The sequence below is a fragment of the Schistocerca nitens genome, chromosome 6 (assembly GCF_023898315.1).
Source record: "Schistocerca nitens isolate TAMUIC-IGC-003100 chromosome 6, iqSchNite1.1, whole genome shotgun sequence".
Classification (NCBI taxonomy): domain Eukaryota; kingdom Metazoa; phylum Arthropoda; class Insecta; order Orthoptera; family Acrididae; genus Schistocerca; species Schistocerca nitens.
This window is the reverse complement of record NC_064619.1, coordinates 287,862,374-287,880,958: the sequence shown is the minus strand read 5'-3', so window position 1 is coordinate 287,880,958 and position 18,585 is coordinate 287,862,374. Positions and strand designations below refer to the sequence as shown.

General features: G+C 40.5%; 1 protein-coding gene across 2 annotated transcripts in view; it reads right to left on the bottom strand.

The window, feature by feature from the left end:
• The window catches only part of LOC126262780 (transmembrane protein 209), a 161,602-nt gene that overhangs the window by 109,577 nt on the left and 33,440 nt on the right, over positions 1-18,585 (bottom strand). For both annotated transcript variants that reach the window (XM_049959596.1, XM_049959597.1), the window contains exon 4: positions 14,025-14,174. In XM_049959596.1, the coding sequence (XP_049815553.1) occupies positions 14,025-14,174 (150 nt within the window). The remainder of the gene's footprint in view (positions 1-14,024; positions 14,175-18,585) is intronic.

The window sequence follows — 18,585 nt, the reverse complement described above, 5'->3', positions numbered from 1 at the left end:
CACCCTGTCTGATCACCTGCATCCATTCATGTCCATTGTGCATTCCGATGGTATTGGGCAATTCCAGCAGGACAATGTGTCACCCTCACAAATCCAGAATTGTTACAGAGCTGTTCCAGGAACACTTTCTGAGTTTAAACACTTCTGCTGGCCACCAAACTCCCCAGACCTAAATATTATTGGGTATCTGGGATGCCTTGCAATGTGCTGTTCAGAAGAGATCTCCATCCCCTCATACTCTGACAGATCTATGGACAGCCCTGCACAATTCATGGTGTTGATTGCCTCCAGCACTGCTTCAGACATTAGTCAAGTCCATGCCACATCGCATTGTGACACTTCTACGTGCCTGCTGGGGCCCTACACAATATTAGGCAGCTGTACCAGTTTCTTTGGCTCTTCAGTATATATTCTCTGTGTGTCTGTTTATTCATAGGCCTGTAAAAAATTTCAAGTTTTTTATGTATGCTCCATGCTACAGAGAATTGTCGATGTCTAATCATTCTAGTTACGAGTAACCAGAACAGATTTGTTCTTTTCTGGCAGAAACATCTACTCACATTTGCTGAGCTCAGAGGGCCTTACTGCATTATCTAATTTTTACCAGCAAGAACAAAGTAACTGACAGAGAACCAAGATGATGTTCCTGCAATTTTATCATAATATTACACTTGATTAAAAGCTAAACAACCAAGATCACAGCTCCACGGCCAAAGTAGTGATCCTGATGTGAAATGCCTGTTGTAACACACACATTTGATGCAATACTATTGAAAACAATTTGCAAGATGATGGAAAGGCTCATAGCAACACACATCAATGTTTCAAGACTCACAGTACTACCACAGCCCTTCTGGTCTCACAATCCGGCCTTCTCTTACCCACAAGTCGAAGCCAGCTTCTTCTACTTTGGCATAACTACTGATGCTACATTTTCATTGGTCATAAGTCAGCTCCACCACCAGTAGATTGCCGAGCCGCAGGACAATTGTCACGCCGACTGAAAGCAGCTTTTACTACTGGCTGAAGGCAGAGTTAGTCAGAAGGGTATCGGCTTCACAAGATGAACACCTCTGTCAGGTTCTAACACAAGAGGACATAGGCAACCAGCAACCATTCAAATACTTGAAACACCTGCGGGGTAAGACTGACATTGGTATGGTACCAGACTACCTGCTACGAACTACTTACCAGTCCTTTGCCGCCTACCATCAAGGTGATGATAGCATCCCAGTCGGATATGTCTTTGGATTAGAGATGGGCAAAACCTTTCTTTTTCAAAGATTGGATCAGAACTGGTCACTCACTGGAATGAACTAGCTCTTTTTCATGATTCAGCACTCACCACTCACTCACAAAAATAAGTAAAAGGAAGGTACATTGCCTTTTTAATTCGGGTCACTAAACCTTCATTTTTATCTGATTTGGTCCTATTTTGAAAGAACATACAAAGAGGAGTAATAACTGTGTGTTATGTCCCTAGTAATTTTCAGATTCAGGTTTGTCTGCAGCAAAAATTCTTTCTTAACATGACAATGCTGTCAAAACATCTTTCAGCTCAGCATTTAATCTACAGCAGGAGTCACAGTCCAAATGATCAAGCTTATTGTTGACCCACTATTGCTCATAACAACTACTACGCTTTAGACCTTGAAGCTCTTGCCTGGACAACACAGCAGAAACACTCATTCCATCAGAAAAGAAGCACTTGAGATCTGATTGCTAAGATGAGTGGCTGAGTACATTCTGTCTGACAGGCGAGTGAATGTAGGCATGAGAAAAGAACTGAGAGTGAAAAACTTAAATGAGCAGATTAAAGAATACAAAAACAATTAGAAGAATTGTGTCACAAGAATGGAAGACGACAGACTGCCAAAACGTGATAATTATTACCCAGTGAGCAGAAGATATTTAGGAAGACCGCGGAAAATCAACAGTTTCAACCAAGAAGGCGTAACAGACAAATGCCTAATACATGCAGAGAGAAGAAGAAGCAGAAATACCATATTAAAACTACCACGATTTTTTTAAGAAACTGTGATTATAATGAGTTTTGTAATTGCATACAAAACTCTGGTCTGATGTAAGAGGGCTCCTGAAGGCATAAACACAAAACTAAACATAATATACAGCTTGTGTCATGATGAATGGTCTATATTCAGGGATATTACAGGAATGATCATTTTAAGCAAAAAACTTAATGTGTACACATGTGGTATTCTGAATGGCTTCCAAGATAGAACATATTTAATGTACACTGTTACTTATTTTCTTTATCATTCAATACATTTCCATTTACAACATATCATAGTAGTGCAGATGAAGTCAGGACGAATAATTTGATATAGGACATGTGGTCTGTCAAGTCGGGAAACTACCGCAAACTGGCTTACCTACACCTCAACACATGCATGTTGTGCAAGATTTTCTGTATTCTCTCACTCTCTTCATGCAACCTATAAGGCCCTGAGAAAAAATTACTAGGGTATTTTTAAAGGAAATTTAATGTAGCCTAGTTTAATTCTGCACTGTGACAAGTTTTCACTCTAGTCCATGGATTTCATGTTCTTCAAGAAAAACATACAAAAGTTACTTTAGATATGTTCCATCTCAGAAACCATTTGGAATATGGCATATGTCCCTATTTAGTTTTTTGCTTGAAATGACTGTTCCTGTTATATCTCTCAATGTCAACCATTCCTCACGAGAGAACATTTATACATCAACCATCACGTATGTTAAAATAATTATAATTTATACATACCATTATATTTAGTCTCCTATCCACCAAAGTAATTAAAACCTTAGTAAAGTCTACCAAAGACAGCAACTATAAATGCAACAGAAATAGAAGGGGACACCTAACAAGAACACACATCACAACAAGAAAACAGAAGAGCAACAACACAACACGATGACAACTAGAACAAATCAAATAAGGATACAAAAAATAAAGAGATGAACTCAGATGGAGAAGTGCTCAGTCAAGAAAGCGAGTTGCAACCTGTATCACTGCGTCAAGAGGGAAGCAAACAGAGTGACGCCTCAAGTCGCCATTTGGTCTGCTCCGTGGGATCTCATCCGTGAAAGCGGGGGATGAGCAGTGAGCTAGCTTGCAATCCGTTCCATAAGAGTGGTGATGAGTACTGAGCTAGTGAGCTATCTTGCAATCTGATTCCTGAGAATAGTGGGGAGCAGTCAGCTATTGAGAAGGTCCGATCGATGAGAGTGGTGGGGAGCCTGAGCTGTTGTGAGGGTACTGCTGCCTGGATCACTTAGCAATGCACTCCAACCGCATGGTGGCTGAAGACAGTAGCTTTTATAATCACAGGTAATTCATTCTGAGGGTGAAGCTATATCAAAGGATAAGAAGTAACAACTTGCTCAAAAATGTGTATGCATTTGTTTAGCTTCTGAAATTTGAGATATTCTTTTGCAATCAAGAGTGGGAATATGATGCTGGAAGTGTTTTCCACCTTGATACATCATAATGAAGCACTTTGATCTCATTTTCCTTGGTAGCTGCAAGCTCAACATGGCAGAATGTGAAGCGAAAGACCCCAGATTCGATTCCCGGTTGGGTCAAAGATTTTTTTTTCCCCCCCACTTGGAGATTGAGTGTTCTGCTTACTTTCATGTAGTCCTAATTAGTATGACTATTGGGATAGCTGAATGGCTAACTGCTCGACAGCCAATAAATTGAGGGGGGGGGGGGGGGAAGGGGGGGGAAGCTTGCTTTATTTTCTGTTTTCATAGATGAGAAAAGCTTCATGTATTACCAAGGTATGCAAATACACATTTGTACATGGTCTATAAGACTTTTTTGTAGTTTGGGGAATGTTTTCTTTTGGATGTGGGGTGGGGCACTGCTGCAGCAGCCTAGTGCAGAATTTTCATTCTGCTCATTCCAGCCACCAGAGATTCATTTTGAAATCAGATGAGCTACTATTTATTTTTTCTGAGTAATTTTTCACTAACTCTTTAGATAGATCTGGCTCTTTGAATCAGTTCAGGAGCAGACTGCCCATCTCTACTTTGGATGCGGTGGTGGACCTGGCAGATAAATTACAGGATGTGTTGTCACCTATGTCCATCAGAATGGTACCTGCACAGTGCAAAGGTTGGCTCTGGATCGGCTAGTGATAGCCAAGGCAGAATTCAGCTGCATGATATGTGAAGGCATCATATACCCATCTAGCAGTCCCTGGTCTTCACCAATCCATTTGGTTCCAAAGAAGTGCAGTACATGGCAGCCAAGGTGCGATTACAGAATGCTTACTGTCTGGACACTGCCAGATTGGTGCCCAGTGTCATTACTCTGTGGCAACTACGCATTGTGTGGCACTCATCTATGTAGTATGTTCGACTGTGCAAACGCCTGAACACAAATACCAGACACTGAAAAAGATATCCCTTAGAGGGCCGTAATAATCCTGTTTGGCCTATTACAGAGCAAGTTTATGATGTTTGGCCTCCTGGTAAAATTGACAGAGGTGCATCAATTCTGTATTACAAGGGCTGATGATCTGTTTCACCTATTTACACAACATACCGACATTCTCAGTCTCACTTGAACAGCACTGCCAACACCTTGTGAAGGTATTCAAACAGATAGATCAATACAGCATGGTACCGAACACGATGAAATGTATCTTTAGTCAACCACAAGTGACATTCCTTGGCCACTGCATTTCTGTCAGGCTCCTTAGTGCTACCTCACAAAGTGGAAGCCATCCTCCAGATTTCCCCACCGACCACAGTCAAAGAATTAGTGTTTCCTCAGAATGCTGTAACACTTATATCGATTAGAAGTAGGTTTATATTATGTAACTGTGTATCTGCAGTTATGAAATGTGTATTCTGCATTATTTAAACTCCTTGATCTGTGGCAAGAAAATTAGTTTTGTAATGTACATATGAAAAAAGCAAAAGGATATGTTAAAATGATTAATAATTATAATAAATTTATGTTTGAAAAAAGAAAAGAAAAGAAAAGAAAATGTTTATTGAAAGCTGGTTCATGCTTAGGGCACTTGTATTTGTAACACGTAAAAGCTGTAGGGAAGTCCCCTGCAACAGAAGTGGAATGGTGCGATGGGAAAGGTGGTTTTGGCAGTTGAACTGAGCTGCCCCTTTGTGTGAACAGCTCATAGTATGTGGCTAACCATAGCACGGTACACTTTGACGGTGCTAAGAGAAGCAATTACAAGCTGCTTTATAAAGGATTTGCCTCGGATGTGGATCTGACTATTATTTGGCATTCTAGCATAAAGGAATGGCTCTAATATGTTGAAAAATCCAACGCCAAGGAGAGATTTTATAGAGCATTCGAACATCAAGAGCCGTGAGTACAGTTAGCCGCCATGTCGCTTGCCAATAATCTTTGCCACTCCTTCACTAACTTCATACATTCAGTAATGTATATGAGCATGAATCAGTTAATTTGGGTGTTGTTTTAATAATAATCACAAAACCATAAATTCGTGTCCGGAACCATATTTTCTATCCTGATCATGAGCCTGTGCAGGGTCCTCACCTAAGTGCTACTAAAACTGAGAATCCTGATGTAAATGAACAATTCTTGCTTTCAATGTTTAAAAGTGATTTTTTGTATAACGTAAAAGGAGTAGTAAAAGTTAAAGGTAAAACCTCGAAAGTGAAGTTGGATAGGCTTTTGCTAAAGTATCCTTAGTTTATTACAAAATATAGTTTTGTAGGATTACTGTACAAGATTGTGTAAATAATATTGACCTGAATATCTACTTCACAGGTAATAAAAAAGCAAATAAGATATGCTCATTTTCAAAAATAGTGTGGTTTTGATTTATATCATGAATAGTTCCTTTTCTGAAGTTAATTAAGCCCAGTGTTGTATTTTATTGTCTTACAAAGTAAATTATGAACTACTCCAAATGAAATGATTGATTAGCTTTTTGAATTAGTCTTTTCTACTGTAATAATCAAAGAGCGTTGACTAGTGAAACTATACTAGTTTATGGGTCCCCATCATATTCTCCACCTAATAGGAAAAAATTGAACTATTACTGTTGCTAAGGAGAACTGATATATGTAGAGGAGTTTAAACAGTGTATTTATGACATTATTCATCTTTATTTGTGCTTTATTTGCATGTCAGTCAAGATAAAAGCCCCTCATGTCAAAATTTAGTTCTGCACTTCATGCAGTAACATCTCAGTATTTGATTAAGTAATGCTCTTGAGTGTAGTTGTCAGCAGTATGAGCTTGGTGCAAAATTACTTCCTATAATTTACTGGTGTGTGCATTATTGATAACTACTGCTACACAAAATTCTGAGTGCACTGTGTCAGTTTGTATCCTGCTTGCTATTCAAAGGGAAATCTCAACGAAAGTAACTTCATTAATTTTTTTTTCTTCTCTTAAACGTATTTTCTTAAACATATATTTTCAAATTAATGTGCCTAATTGGGCTGGTGACTGTTCATTTTTTTCCATTCATTTATGATTTTACCACTTTCATTAACTCTTAAGGTTAAAGTCCGTTTGGTTTTCCTGTTAATTTCACCAAATTCAAAATTATAATCCGATACTTTTGTCCATTACACAAAAGCACAGTCAACCTTCAAAATCCTCTCAGAAGCTAATATTAGCGTGTTTCACATTAGAGTGATATATGTTAGTGTTATACAGCCAAAACACAGGAATCTTTGACAGCTACGCTAGGAAGTCCTAAACACAAAGGAAACACAGCAATTTCATGGACAGATCATATGAATGCTGAGTTTCATAATTCCAGCCATGGAATAGTGGATGCTGAGTGACAACCAACCTTGCTGCACTGGCATTGGATGGAGCATCTTGTCTACTCACAGCAGTCTTTCTTAATTCCCAGCCAATTGGTGACTTCCCGTACACTATACTTGTTTCATGTAGATGTCGTGGGGCCTTACGTCTCCTTCAAATGGCCACCTGTACCTGATAACTATGATCGAACATTCCATGTGATGGCCATAAGCAGCACTAATGGACAATATCTCAGCAGAAACTTTGGCCTACTACATGGTATTCAATTGGGTATCATGATTTGATTGCCCACTCCACATCACGGCAGACCATAGAAAACAGTTCGAGTCAGATCTATTTGCGAAGTTCACAAAGTTCTTCAGTACAAGCCACCATAAAACAATGCGCTGCCACTCAGTTACCAATGGAATGATTGAGCCTCGTCACGGGTCTCTCAAAGCTGCACTGATGTACCACCAAACCATGGAGGACACATGCTTTTCCAATGATTTTGCTTGGATTGTGAAACACCTACAAAACTGATTTGACATCTCCTCTGCAGAACTGGTAAAAGGAATGACATGTGACTACCCGGTGAATTTGTAGATGTGACTACTCTGCCTGATCCAAACATGTCTACGTTCGTCACAAGTGTCAAGTGTCCAAACTCAACAACGTCCAGAAATGGACTAGTTTTCAGATTTGTACACCCTCTGCCAGGCACTTTATTGTGAACAGCTGAGTAATCACATACATGTAGTGATGTGAGCACATGTCCATATGTGCTGCTGCATATGGATGCTGTCAAACGAGCCCTTGGACCATCACACATTGGGCCCCACTGGCTCCTCAAGAGGGGAAACTGTATACTAGATACTTCTGTTGGCATATGTTTTCGGAGGGCCAGCCCCTGCTGAGATTCCACAGATGCGCCTCGCCCAGCACCTGTTCCAGCAACAGCAGCTCCTATAGTTGCACCAGTCACAACATTACCAGTGGACCAATGCACCACAAGATCTGGTCTATGCATCTATTTCCCATTGCATTACTTGCAAGGCGCTCTGCTTCTGCCAAGGGGGCTGTTGTAACAACTGTGGCTGCTAGCGCTGTTTGTGCAGTGTGGTGCATGTGTGTTCTGGCACTTATGTTTACAAAAATCGCAATGTCAAAAATAGTTTTTGTGATTATACCCTCTGTGTTTCTGTTTATTATTAGGCCTATAGAAAAAAGTCTTTTTTGTGTGTGCTCCACGCTACCATGAACTATCAATGCCTGTGTCATTCTGGTTACAGATAAACAGAGCAATTTTTGCTTGTTTCTAGCAAGAACATCTATTCACATAAACCTTGCTTGGAGAGCCTTACTGTATTTTCTAATTTGGAGCAGTGAATAAAGTAGTTGTTGGTAGAGAGAACCAAGATGTTGACTGTGCAATTTAATTATAATTCTACGCAGGATTAGCAGCCTGAAGAGCAGGATCACAATCAATACAATTCATGACATTATGTAGTTCCATGAGAAATCTACATTTGAATTTATAGGATTAAGTAACCATTTTTTTTAAGAGTCCTGTAATAATTTATGTGCAAAGCTTTTCTCGACTGGCCAAGTATTGTATCTGGGTCCTGAAACCTCTGTCTTGGACCAAGGGACCTTTTTCACCAATTTCAGAAGACAAAAGTCTTGCATGAATTCTGTGACTGATATTATTGTCTTCCTACTTTTTTTGGAAATTATATCCGTTTAAAATAGTCTGTGGTTCACTATTATTTCCAGAGTGTGGTGCTACTCTCTTCCATCCTTAATCTGTCATCACTTTAGATCTATTCCCATGTGTTCATGCAGACAAGATCGAAATACACCTGTAGTGGGAAATGAATATGTGCTTCAGTAGCAGTAGTAGGGTAGCGAGTGGTCATTCCAAGCCATAGACCTAAGAGCGTGGTTCCACCTTTCAACAACCCACACTTACACTCAAAATGAAATTTTGAATCGTATTAGGGATCTGAAAATGCTGATTAGCATCCACTATAGTGTTACAGATTTTCCATCTTCTGTAAAGACAGTAAGATTAGGGTTTAATGACCTGTAAACAATAATGTCAGTGAAGACGTAGTACAAAGACAGTGTTGGTGAATGAAATCAGCAAAGACCATTTCGAAAGAATGATTCTGATACTTGCCTTAAGCAATCTAGGTGACCCACAGAAAACAAAAATCTGGATGACCAAATGGGGAACTGAAACCTCAATCTTCTCAAAAACTAGTCCACTGTTTTACCTCTACACCAATCAGCTCTATGCCAATTATATACCAGGTGGTTAGAATTAAACTTTCCCTATTTAATACATTATAACGCGGAAACTATTTACTGTATGAGAGCCAAACTTGGTAGCATTAATGTCAAGGATGGGAAAGAGAAATAATGCAGAATCCATTCAATTGACACACTTTTAATGTGCTGCTGTGGTACATCATACCATTACATACCAGTACCCCTACTGCTACAAAAGGGGCTCAATATAGTGCCCATCAGTCTCCAGAAGCGTATGAAAGTGCAGGACTGTATTCTGCACAGCAGAACGAAGCATGTCCGTAGGTACGCTGGCTACCTTTCTTGATATGCTGTGCTTCAGATCAGCACAAGTGTGAATGTTCCCCTGGTAAATCCTATAACCAGAAATCACAGGGAGTGAGTAGGTGATCATACCAACCAAGCATTTGGAAACAATTGGCTGATAATTAGATCATTTCCAAATGTGTTTCAGAGAAGCAGGTGAAATTCACGAGTGATGTGCGATGTATGGCGGGCCCCATCTTGCATGAAAACTGTTTAGTTCAATGCTTCTCTCTCTTGTAAGTCGAGTATGACATGCTGATGAAGCACATCACAGTAATGCTGGCCACTGTATGTCTTTGGTCCTTGAGCACCAACATGTTCAAAAAAGAACGGGCCATAGATGAACGTACCCGTAAAGTCAAACCATACAGAGACACCTTCACCATACAGAGGAACTTTATGCTCAGTAACCAAAGGTGAAGATCCCTGCACTTTGCTATTGTGTGTGTTCACTTCACTGGTCAGAGAAAAATGAGCTTCGTCTGTCCTTAAGATGGTCCAGGGCCAGCCCTCATTAGCTTCAATCCTTGTGAGAAAGTGGAGAGCGAAGTCAACATGTCATCGTGTGTCCTGTGGTGCAAATTGCTGTACGATATTGATCTTGTATGGAACATTTGAGAATGGTTACAAGCACATTCCATACAGTGGACCATGGGATGTTCAACTGTCATGACACAGCATGCACACTGCCTGACAATTGGGAATTGCGCACAGTGTTGTCTGCCATAGCAACAGTGATTTCATCAACCACCTGTGGTGCAACCAGTTGTCGACCTCTTGCCAAGGCAAAGCCCAGTTATCCAGTTGATTCGAGTCCGTCCCGATAGCTGGGTGGTCAGCATGAGGGATTGCCGTCCTACGGGCCCAGGTTAAATTCCCGACTGGGTCAGGGATTTTCTCCGCACAGGGACTGGGTGTTGTGTTGTCTTCATCATCATTTCATCCACATCCAGCATGCAGGTCGCCCAATGTGGCGTCAAATGTAATAAGACCTGCACCAAGGCGTCCGGACCTGCCCCGTAAGGGGCCTCCCGGCCAATGACACCAAATGCTCATTTCCATTTACAGCAGGTGGAGAAAGAGGACCCTTCCATAATCCTTTCAGCACACAATATTCTTGAAGTGCTGCTGCAGCATTACTGTTGTTTTGATTGTAGAGCTTCACCAATAGTGCCCTGTTCATTTTGTCCAAGCTCACATTGACATGTCACCAAGAGCACTGTGACCGGTCAAGTTTGTGAGGCTATGAATCACGCAAGATGACTGATCATGACATGTGGCAGCCATAGTTTAAACTAGACAATGGCACTGTGATGCACAGAAATCACGCATCCCATACTCTGGACATGGTACTCCTACGGTACTTAGTTTCCATTTTATAATATGTTAAATAGGGAAAGGTGAATTATAACCACCCGGTTTGAGAGCAGTCAGAAAAATTTTCATTCTGAAAAGTTTTCTTAAACTGTGGCAGTGTTGTTTACCATGACACTCCAAAAGATTTTGATGTAATGTTACTAATATTTTTATGTAAAGGACAGCCTACGTGCACATATCTAAACTGCATTGGATGAAACTCATTTTTACTCTAGAATAGGTAGGAAGCTTAATCTCATACACTCAAAGATTACTAAAAGTGGCTGCACACGCACTGAAGATGGCACACACAACAGCCAACCAATTGAGGTCACCATAGAGGACACCAGTGGAAAGCTTCAAGATATGGAAACGGAAGATCGCAAAAATAAACAGCAGATGATTGTAACCATGTAAACGGAATGGGTGATTTACATCTTGCATGAAATGTCAAATATAATATGAATTTGGTATAAGCTTTGTGTCACAACTGTTGACTTAAGCTAAAGACAGATTAAGAACATTTTGATATACTTTCTGGCACTTTATGTCAAACTTCTTGGGCTGAATCTTGAAGTGGATGAAATCAGCTGCATAAGAGTAAAATAACAGTCACAACAATAGACAAAAGTTGGTGAGAGTGCATCAAAGACAATTAGCTACTTTTTATCCAAAGGAAAGCTGATGAACATTTTTATATGAGTCTAGGCCAGGACTAAGGTGAATTGCTCTGCAGCGAGTGTCAACCATGGAAAAGCATAATCACTGGTTCTGTATTCTCCTCCATGCTAACTTCTTTCACTTGTCACACACACACACACACACACACACACACACACACACACACACGTTTTCACACCGTGCTTTGTAAAGTTCTGTGTCCTCATATTGAATAACTCTATTCAAATCATTGTGGGGTTGACTGTCGACTTTTGAATGGTTATGGTTTTATACACGGGTATAGAATTTCCCGGCACTTTAGGAAAAAAAAAAAAAAGAAAGAAAAAAGAAAAAAAAAAAAGTTTAGGAAAAATCTTTGACGTGAAGCAACATGTACCCTGCATATTTTCCTATTACGAAAGTATAAATTCTAATTCCATCAAAAACCGCATGTTACTTTCCCATGCATTGAAATCGAGATTGCGATGCGCTTTTATAAGACAGTCATAGCTCACATCACGTGATCTCGCCAGCCGATGACAGCGAATATTCAGAGCACAGGACATGTGATGTAGTCAGCCAATTAGCAACATCACTGTTAAGTAGCGTGGACACACAAACAAGAAAAGTTAATGGTTTAAATTGATATACATACTGTTACTAAAAGAAAAGAAAAGCTTTCATGTATAATGTTGGTCTCTAAGGTTAATAAGCTGCAAGAGAAACTAAGCTTCCATATATAATGTTGATCTTTTTGGTGTGTTACACTCGAAAATATATCACACAAATGTGCAAGTAAAATTTTTAATAACGAGATAAATGTCTGATCTGCTGGGCTCAAAATTCTTCTAAATGGCTCATCATCAAAGAGTTGATTTTTAAATGAGAGTCAAACGCTGCGTGATTTAAGAAATTCATCGTACATTCTCGCACATAGTTCAACATGAGTAAAAGGAAATTTACTTTGAAAGTAACGCTTTTCAAATCACCATTCGCAATATTTTCCCGCGATCTGTTAGAAATAGGTTTGTTTCAGCAGTTGCCAGAGACTGCCAGATAACAGGCGCCACCACGCTTGCGCAGCTACGATGACGGAGGTGGCCCATATGTTCGTAACTGTAAAACATTAAAAGATCTTACATTATGTCATAAAAGAAGCAAGACATCAGAGGATACCCCAAAAGCATTGGAATGTGCACATTCATATGTTCAGATTCCCAATGAAGTAGTCCACGACCTAATATCATAAGCTTTTCAGTGTGGTTTTCGGGATGTACTGTACCAGTACTGTATTATCTCATGTTTGGTTCTTTATTATGGCATAATGCCATGTGTACTAGATGATGAAAACGTGCACTTGAAATGCAGCAAACAGTTGAACCCAGCCAATAGTGTGGAATTAAACACTTTGTTTCAAATACACCGACTGCCTCAGTGGAAAAGATTAATAAAAGCCAAATTTCTTTAGCATACCAGCAAAAACAACTTCATTGTTCTGCAAGGGGATTAATGCTCGACTGTTAGAAAGGTGGAAATAAAACAAAACCTGAAACTAATAACAAATTTTGCGTTCTGTAATTATGTGAATGTATTTTAATTCACTTGATAGCTTCGGCTGCAGAAATCTATTTTGTTTTCATTTGATGTGGGAGCACTAAACGAAGAGGAAGCAGCAAAATCACAGGTCACGTGGAGACTACCCACTTCTCCACTGTAACTCAAACTGCTCTGTGCATCAGCCCCAGATCTATGATATTTCTGAACCGGGACAATACTTGATAGCTTCTGTAGTCAGAAGCGCATGCGCACAAGCCTGCTCATAACTGCTATAAGGACGTTCATTGGAAGAATTTTTTGTTATGAAGCAGTGCATAGTCTTCCTAAACCCTTTGACACATTTTGCTGCTGGCAGACGCTTGTATGAGTACTGTGTTTTGTTGTTGTATATGGCGCATTTCCTTTGCAATTTAAGTTTTATTTTCGTTTTTTTCTCTTGTTCATTTCTTATTGCTGCAGTATTATTCTGCAGTAGCGGGATATAGTAATAACCTTTGTTAGAGTATCGGGTTCTTCCTAGTCAAAATTACAAAAATTTAACTGAAAACTAAAACCAATGAAAAATTCCCAGAATTCTAAAAAATTCCCAGGTTTTTCCGGGATCTCCCGGGTCGTGTGCACCTTGATATAATAAGTCCCATTGTGAAGTGATAAGCATATAGTATTCTGCTGATGTTATCAGTACACTGATAATACTGGGTGGACAAATTTAAAAGCCTGATTGGTAACAGGTATCTTTCATGAAGGATCTTGTAGCTACAACCCTACAGAACTGTCCATAAACACATTGTACAATCACAAGCTTAATTGGAGCACATCTGTCAGAAAGTAGTACTGTATACCAGAATCTGTTCAGAAGCAGCCACACCTTGCATCTATAGTTTGAAGTATCTTTCCTTCTCTCCTTCAACTGCCTATCTTCCCTCTGCCTTTTGTACTTCTTATTTGATTTTTCTTCATGCCAAATGCATTTTCTAAAGTCCCAAAATCTCCAGATTCAAGTTGGTTGACACATACACACACACACACACACACACACACACACACACACACACACACACAAAACTTACTTTCACTCAACGTTGGAGACATGCCAGATGAACGCCAGCTTAGAGCAGAGAAGTTAAGTCGAGTTGAAGACAAACCCCGGCCTGACTGTGACAGTTGAGAACTTTCTTTGTCTTCTGTAGCAGGTTTTTGCGAAACTTTGATGAATGAATCTGTAACAGAAAATCAACTACATAAAAAAGGGAAATTTCTTACAGTCTGTTATGCAGATATCTGTAATTTGGTACAAGTGTTACATAACTACAAACTCGTTACCTGAAGCATGACAACTTGTTACATCCTACAGTGTCAATGATCATTTAGCCATTATAAATAAGTATGTATTTGTTATTAGGCTCCAAAATGAGACAATATTCCATCAAATTATAGTATATGCTCCTTTATGTGTGGGAAGAATACACAGAATGCAAAATCGAAATGTTTATGATCATTATATTTCACTGAATACATAAAAATAAAAAAATAAAATAGAATACATCTTCAGTATGCAAATGCTTCGAGAACTGAGGAAATAAGTAAATTGGAAGGAAGGAAGTTTTGGATTTAGCGTCTTGTCGACATCAAGGGCATCAGAGATGGAGCACACACACAAAATGATTCATGGATGGGGAGGTTCAAGTAAAAAAGCCATGCCCTCTCAAAGGAACCATCCCAGCATTTACCTGGAGTGATTTAGGGAAAAGTAAACAGACTATTCAACAGTAATAAAAGCAATTTGACAACACAGGGCAGATTAAGGTGAAGCAGAGGGTTGAGAACATCACTGACTCATTGTAAGGTAGCAGCTTTTGGATATGAAGGCAGCAATTTGTTCATAGCTCCTTGGATGAAAAGTATGGAATAACCAACATTGTTAAGCCACGTGTAAAGATCAATGATGCCATCTGCAGGACATGCTCTCATGTGAAAGCAGTTAATAATTTACACTGTAACATCAACTATGAAACTCACAATGACAGATGCTACATCCCACGCCCGGGTTCCCGGGTTCGATTCCCGGCGGGGTCTGGGATTTTCTCTGCCTCGTGATGGCTGGGTGTTGTGTGATGTCCTTAGGTTAGTTAGGTTTAAATAGTTCTAAGTTCTAGGGGACTGATGACCATAGATGTTAAGTCCCATAGTGCTCAGAGCCATTTGAACCATTTGAACCATTTTTGAACAGATGCTACATTGGGAAGGTTGTAACATAACATCTTTTCACTGTGAACAATACTTCCAGCCTTTTAAATGGGCTGTGTTAACATACAAGTTTGAGAATTACTCTTCAGATGGGATGTTCACACACAAGTTTGAGAATTACTCTTCAGATGGGATGTTCACACACAAGTTTGAGAATTACTCTTCAGATGGGATGTTCACACACATCTCACTTGGCTGTAACAAACACGGCATTATCTGCATGGAGAACATTAAGTACCTGTTTTCATTGCTAACTGCCAGAAACACTTTGGTTGAAGCAGAACCCAACAAATTCTGTTCATTTAGAATGGTTTCACTATGCTTTCTTTCTTTCTGTATTTCTTTGAGGTAATTGTTTCCAAAAGACAGTCTTGACTTACCCAAACTGAGGGCATACTGAATAAATCCCGGAATCAGTGGATACAATGAATATTTAATTTATTTGGCCTCCACAACACGAGCACCCCTTGTGGTTATTGTAATGGGAGGAAGGAAAATTAGGATTCAAGTGAGACACTTGTGAATCCCATCTATCTGCAATTGTTTCTGGCTAATAAGGGAAAAATTCTAACAGGAAAAGGATAGTAGCTTTTGAAACATATTGCTTCAGAAGGATGTTGAAGATTAGATGAATAAATCAGATAACTAATGAAGAAATCCTGAATCAAATCAGGGAGCAAAATTTGTATAGAAGAAATGATCTGATAATAGGACCCATGCTGAGGCCACAAGCAATAGTTAATTAGGCAATGGAGGGAAGGGTGCAGGGGTAACAACTGTAGAGGAAGAATTGACAACAGAAAGCAAGTTTAAGTGGATGCAGGTTGTAATAGTTCTGGAGAAACAGAGAGACTTGCAAAGGCTAATACTAGTGTGGATAGTTGCATTAAATAAGTCTTCACATTTAAGATCACAACAACAACTTAGCTATGCAGAATGAATGGAAATTGTAGCTTCAAAGCAAAAACATCGTAACAGCAACAGCATGCAAAATTTTTCACAGAAAAATAGCATGAAAATATTAGAGGCAAAAAATACTTCACATTGCTTGAAATACATTACTCTGAAAAAAAGTGTGCCCCCCCCCCCTCTCTCTCTCTCTCTCTCTCTCTCTCTCTCTCTCTCTCTCTCTCTCTCTGTGTGTGTGTGTGTGTGTGTGTGTGTGTGTGTGTGTGTGTGAGAGAGAGAGAGAGAGAGAGAGAGAGAGAGAGAGAGAGAGAGAGAGAGAGGGAGAGAGAGGGGGGGGGAGGGAGGGAGGGAGGGAGGGAGGGAGGGAGGGAGGAAGGGAGGAAGGGGGGGGCAGGGCCCGTGCCTGTCATTCTCACATCTCTTCCTAAACCTCTGGCTCAACTTCAACCACACTCGGTAGACATACTACTTATTTACTTATTGTCTGGAAGGAAGTACTGTGGGGTTAATAACCACCTAGCTCCTATTGAGGCACAGGTAACACAGGAGGTGAACATAAAGAGAGAGGGAGGCGAAGGAGGAGATGGATGAAGAGAAGGGTGAGGAGGGGAAAATGGACAAAGAGAGTGGGAAGAGCATATGGACAGAGAGAGAGAGAGAGAGAGAGAGAGAGAGAGAGAGAGAGAGAGGGGATGAGGAAACCAACAGACAGAAAGCGGGAGAAGCAGATGGAAAGAGAGGGGGAGGAGGATGTGGGCAATAGAGAGAGAGAGAGAGAGAGAGAGAGAGAGAGAGAGAGAGAGAGGGGGGGGGGGGGGGGGGGATGAGATGGGAAAACAGGGGTGGAGGAGATGGATAGACAGAGAGGATAGAGGAGGAGATGGACAGAGAGGGGAGGAGATGGACAGAGAGAATGGGGAACAGAGGATGGACAGAAAGATGGGGAGGAGGATATGGACAGACAAGGGGGAGGAGGAGGTGTAGGAGGCCTATGGAATATTGAAAGTGGCAGCTGACACATGAAAAAGGAAGAGGGTTTGAGAAAGCAGGTGGACGAGGGAAGGGTGTAGAAGACAGAAGAATATGAGAAGACAGAATTTGAATAGTCTGTGAAAAGGCATGTTGCAGAAGAATGAATAAATAAATACTCTGTCAAAGCCAGCTATTCAGATAGTTTATCATATAACAGCAATTATTGGAGTACCTTAAGAACAGAGGCCTGTTTAGAATGAACATTGCTACTTTTTGTTGCATTATGATGAATCGTCAGTTCATGAATCTTGAAAATAGATAGGAGACATTTTCACAGAATGACTGTTTCATTGCACTACAGCAAAGCATATGAAGTTTTGAAATTTCACGAAAAAAATAATATTACTCAACTGGAACTTGAACCAAGAACCTTGACTTTATAGGCAATGTGAATAGAGTCTCCTAATCCTTGATCCAGATCACAAAGATGTTATCAATGTACCTGAACCAGGTGAGGGGTTTGGGATTGTGTGTGGTTAGGAAGGTTCCCTCTAGATGGCCCATGAATAGGCACAGGATGATGACGTGTGGGTGCCCTCTGCTGTATCCCGGATTTGTTTGTAGGTGGTGCCTTCAAAGGAAAAGTAACTGTGTGTGAGGATGTATTTAGTCAAGGTGAGCAGGAATGAGGTGGTTGGTTTGTGATCTGTAGGGTGCTGAGAAAGGTAGTGTTCAATAACGGCTAGGCCATGGGCATTAGGGATGTTAGTGTAAATGGAGGGGGCATCAATAGTGATGGGCAGGGCACGGTGTGGTAAATAAACAGGAACTGTGGAGAGTCGGTGAAAGTCGGTTATATAGGGTGGTAGGTCGTGTGTGATAGGTGGAAGGTGTTGGTCTACAAGAGCAGAGATTCTCTCAGTGAGTGCACAGTAACTGGCCACAATGGGGCATCCTGGGTGTTTGGGTTTATGGACTTTAAGAAGTATGGAGAAGATAGGAGTGCAGGGAATGGTAAGGGTGAGGAGAGATATAGATTCTGGGGGAAGTTCCTAGGATTGGCCTATGGCTTTGAGGAGAGACTGGAGATTCTGCTGGATTTCTGCAATGGGGTAACTGTGGCAGGGCTTGTAGGTGGACGAATCTGACAGCTGGCATAGTTCTTCTGCCAGATAATCCTTGTGGTTCAAAGCACCAGTTGGTTGGTTGGTTTTGGGGTTTGATGGGGGGTAACATCAAGGTCATCAGTCCCCTGTTCCAAACAGACATACTTGTAGAAGGCCTATACAGGAAAAGCGTAACCTCTGCACCCAAAGGGAGGGAACACCAAGGGGTACAGAGCTAAAATGAACACCACAATAACACAAAATAGAGGACACTTAATAGGAGCAGAGCAAATAGTTGACTAGAGTAAAACAGACAAAGTGGTTGATGGATCAGGTAAAAGGTCAACCACTCAACTACAAACGAAGAACCTCCAACTGGAAAGCATTGATAGAGGTA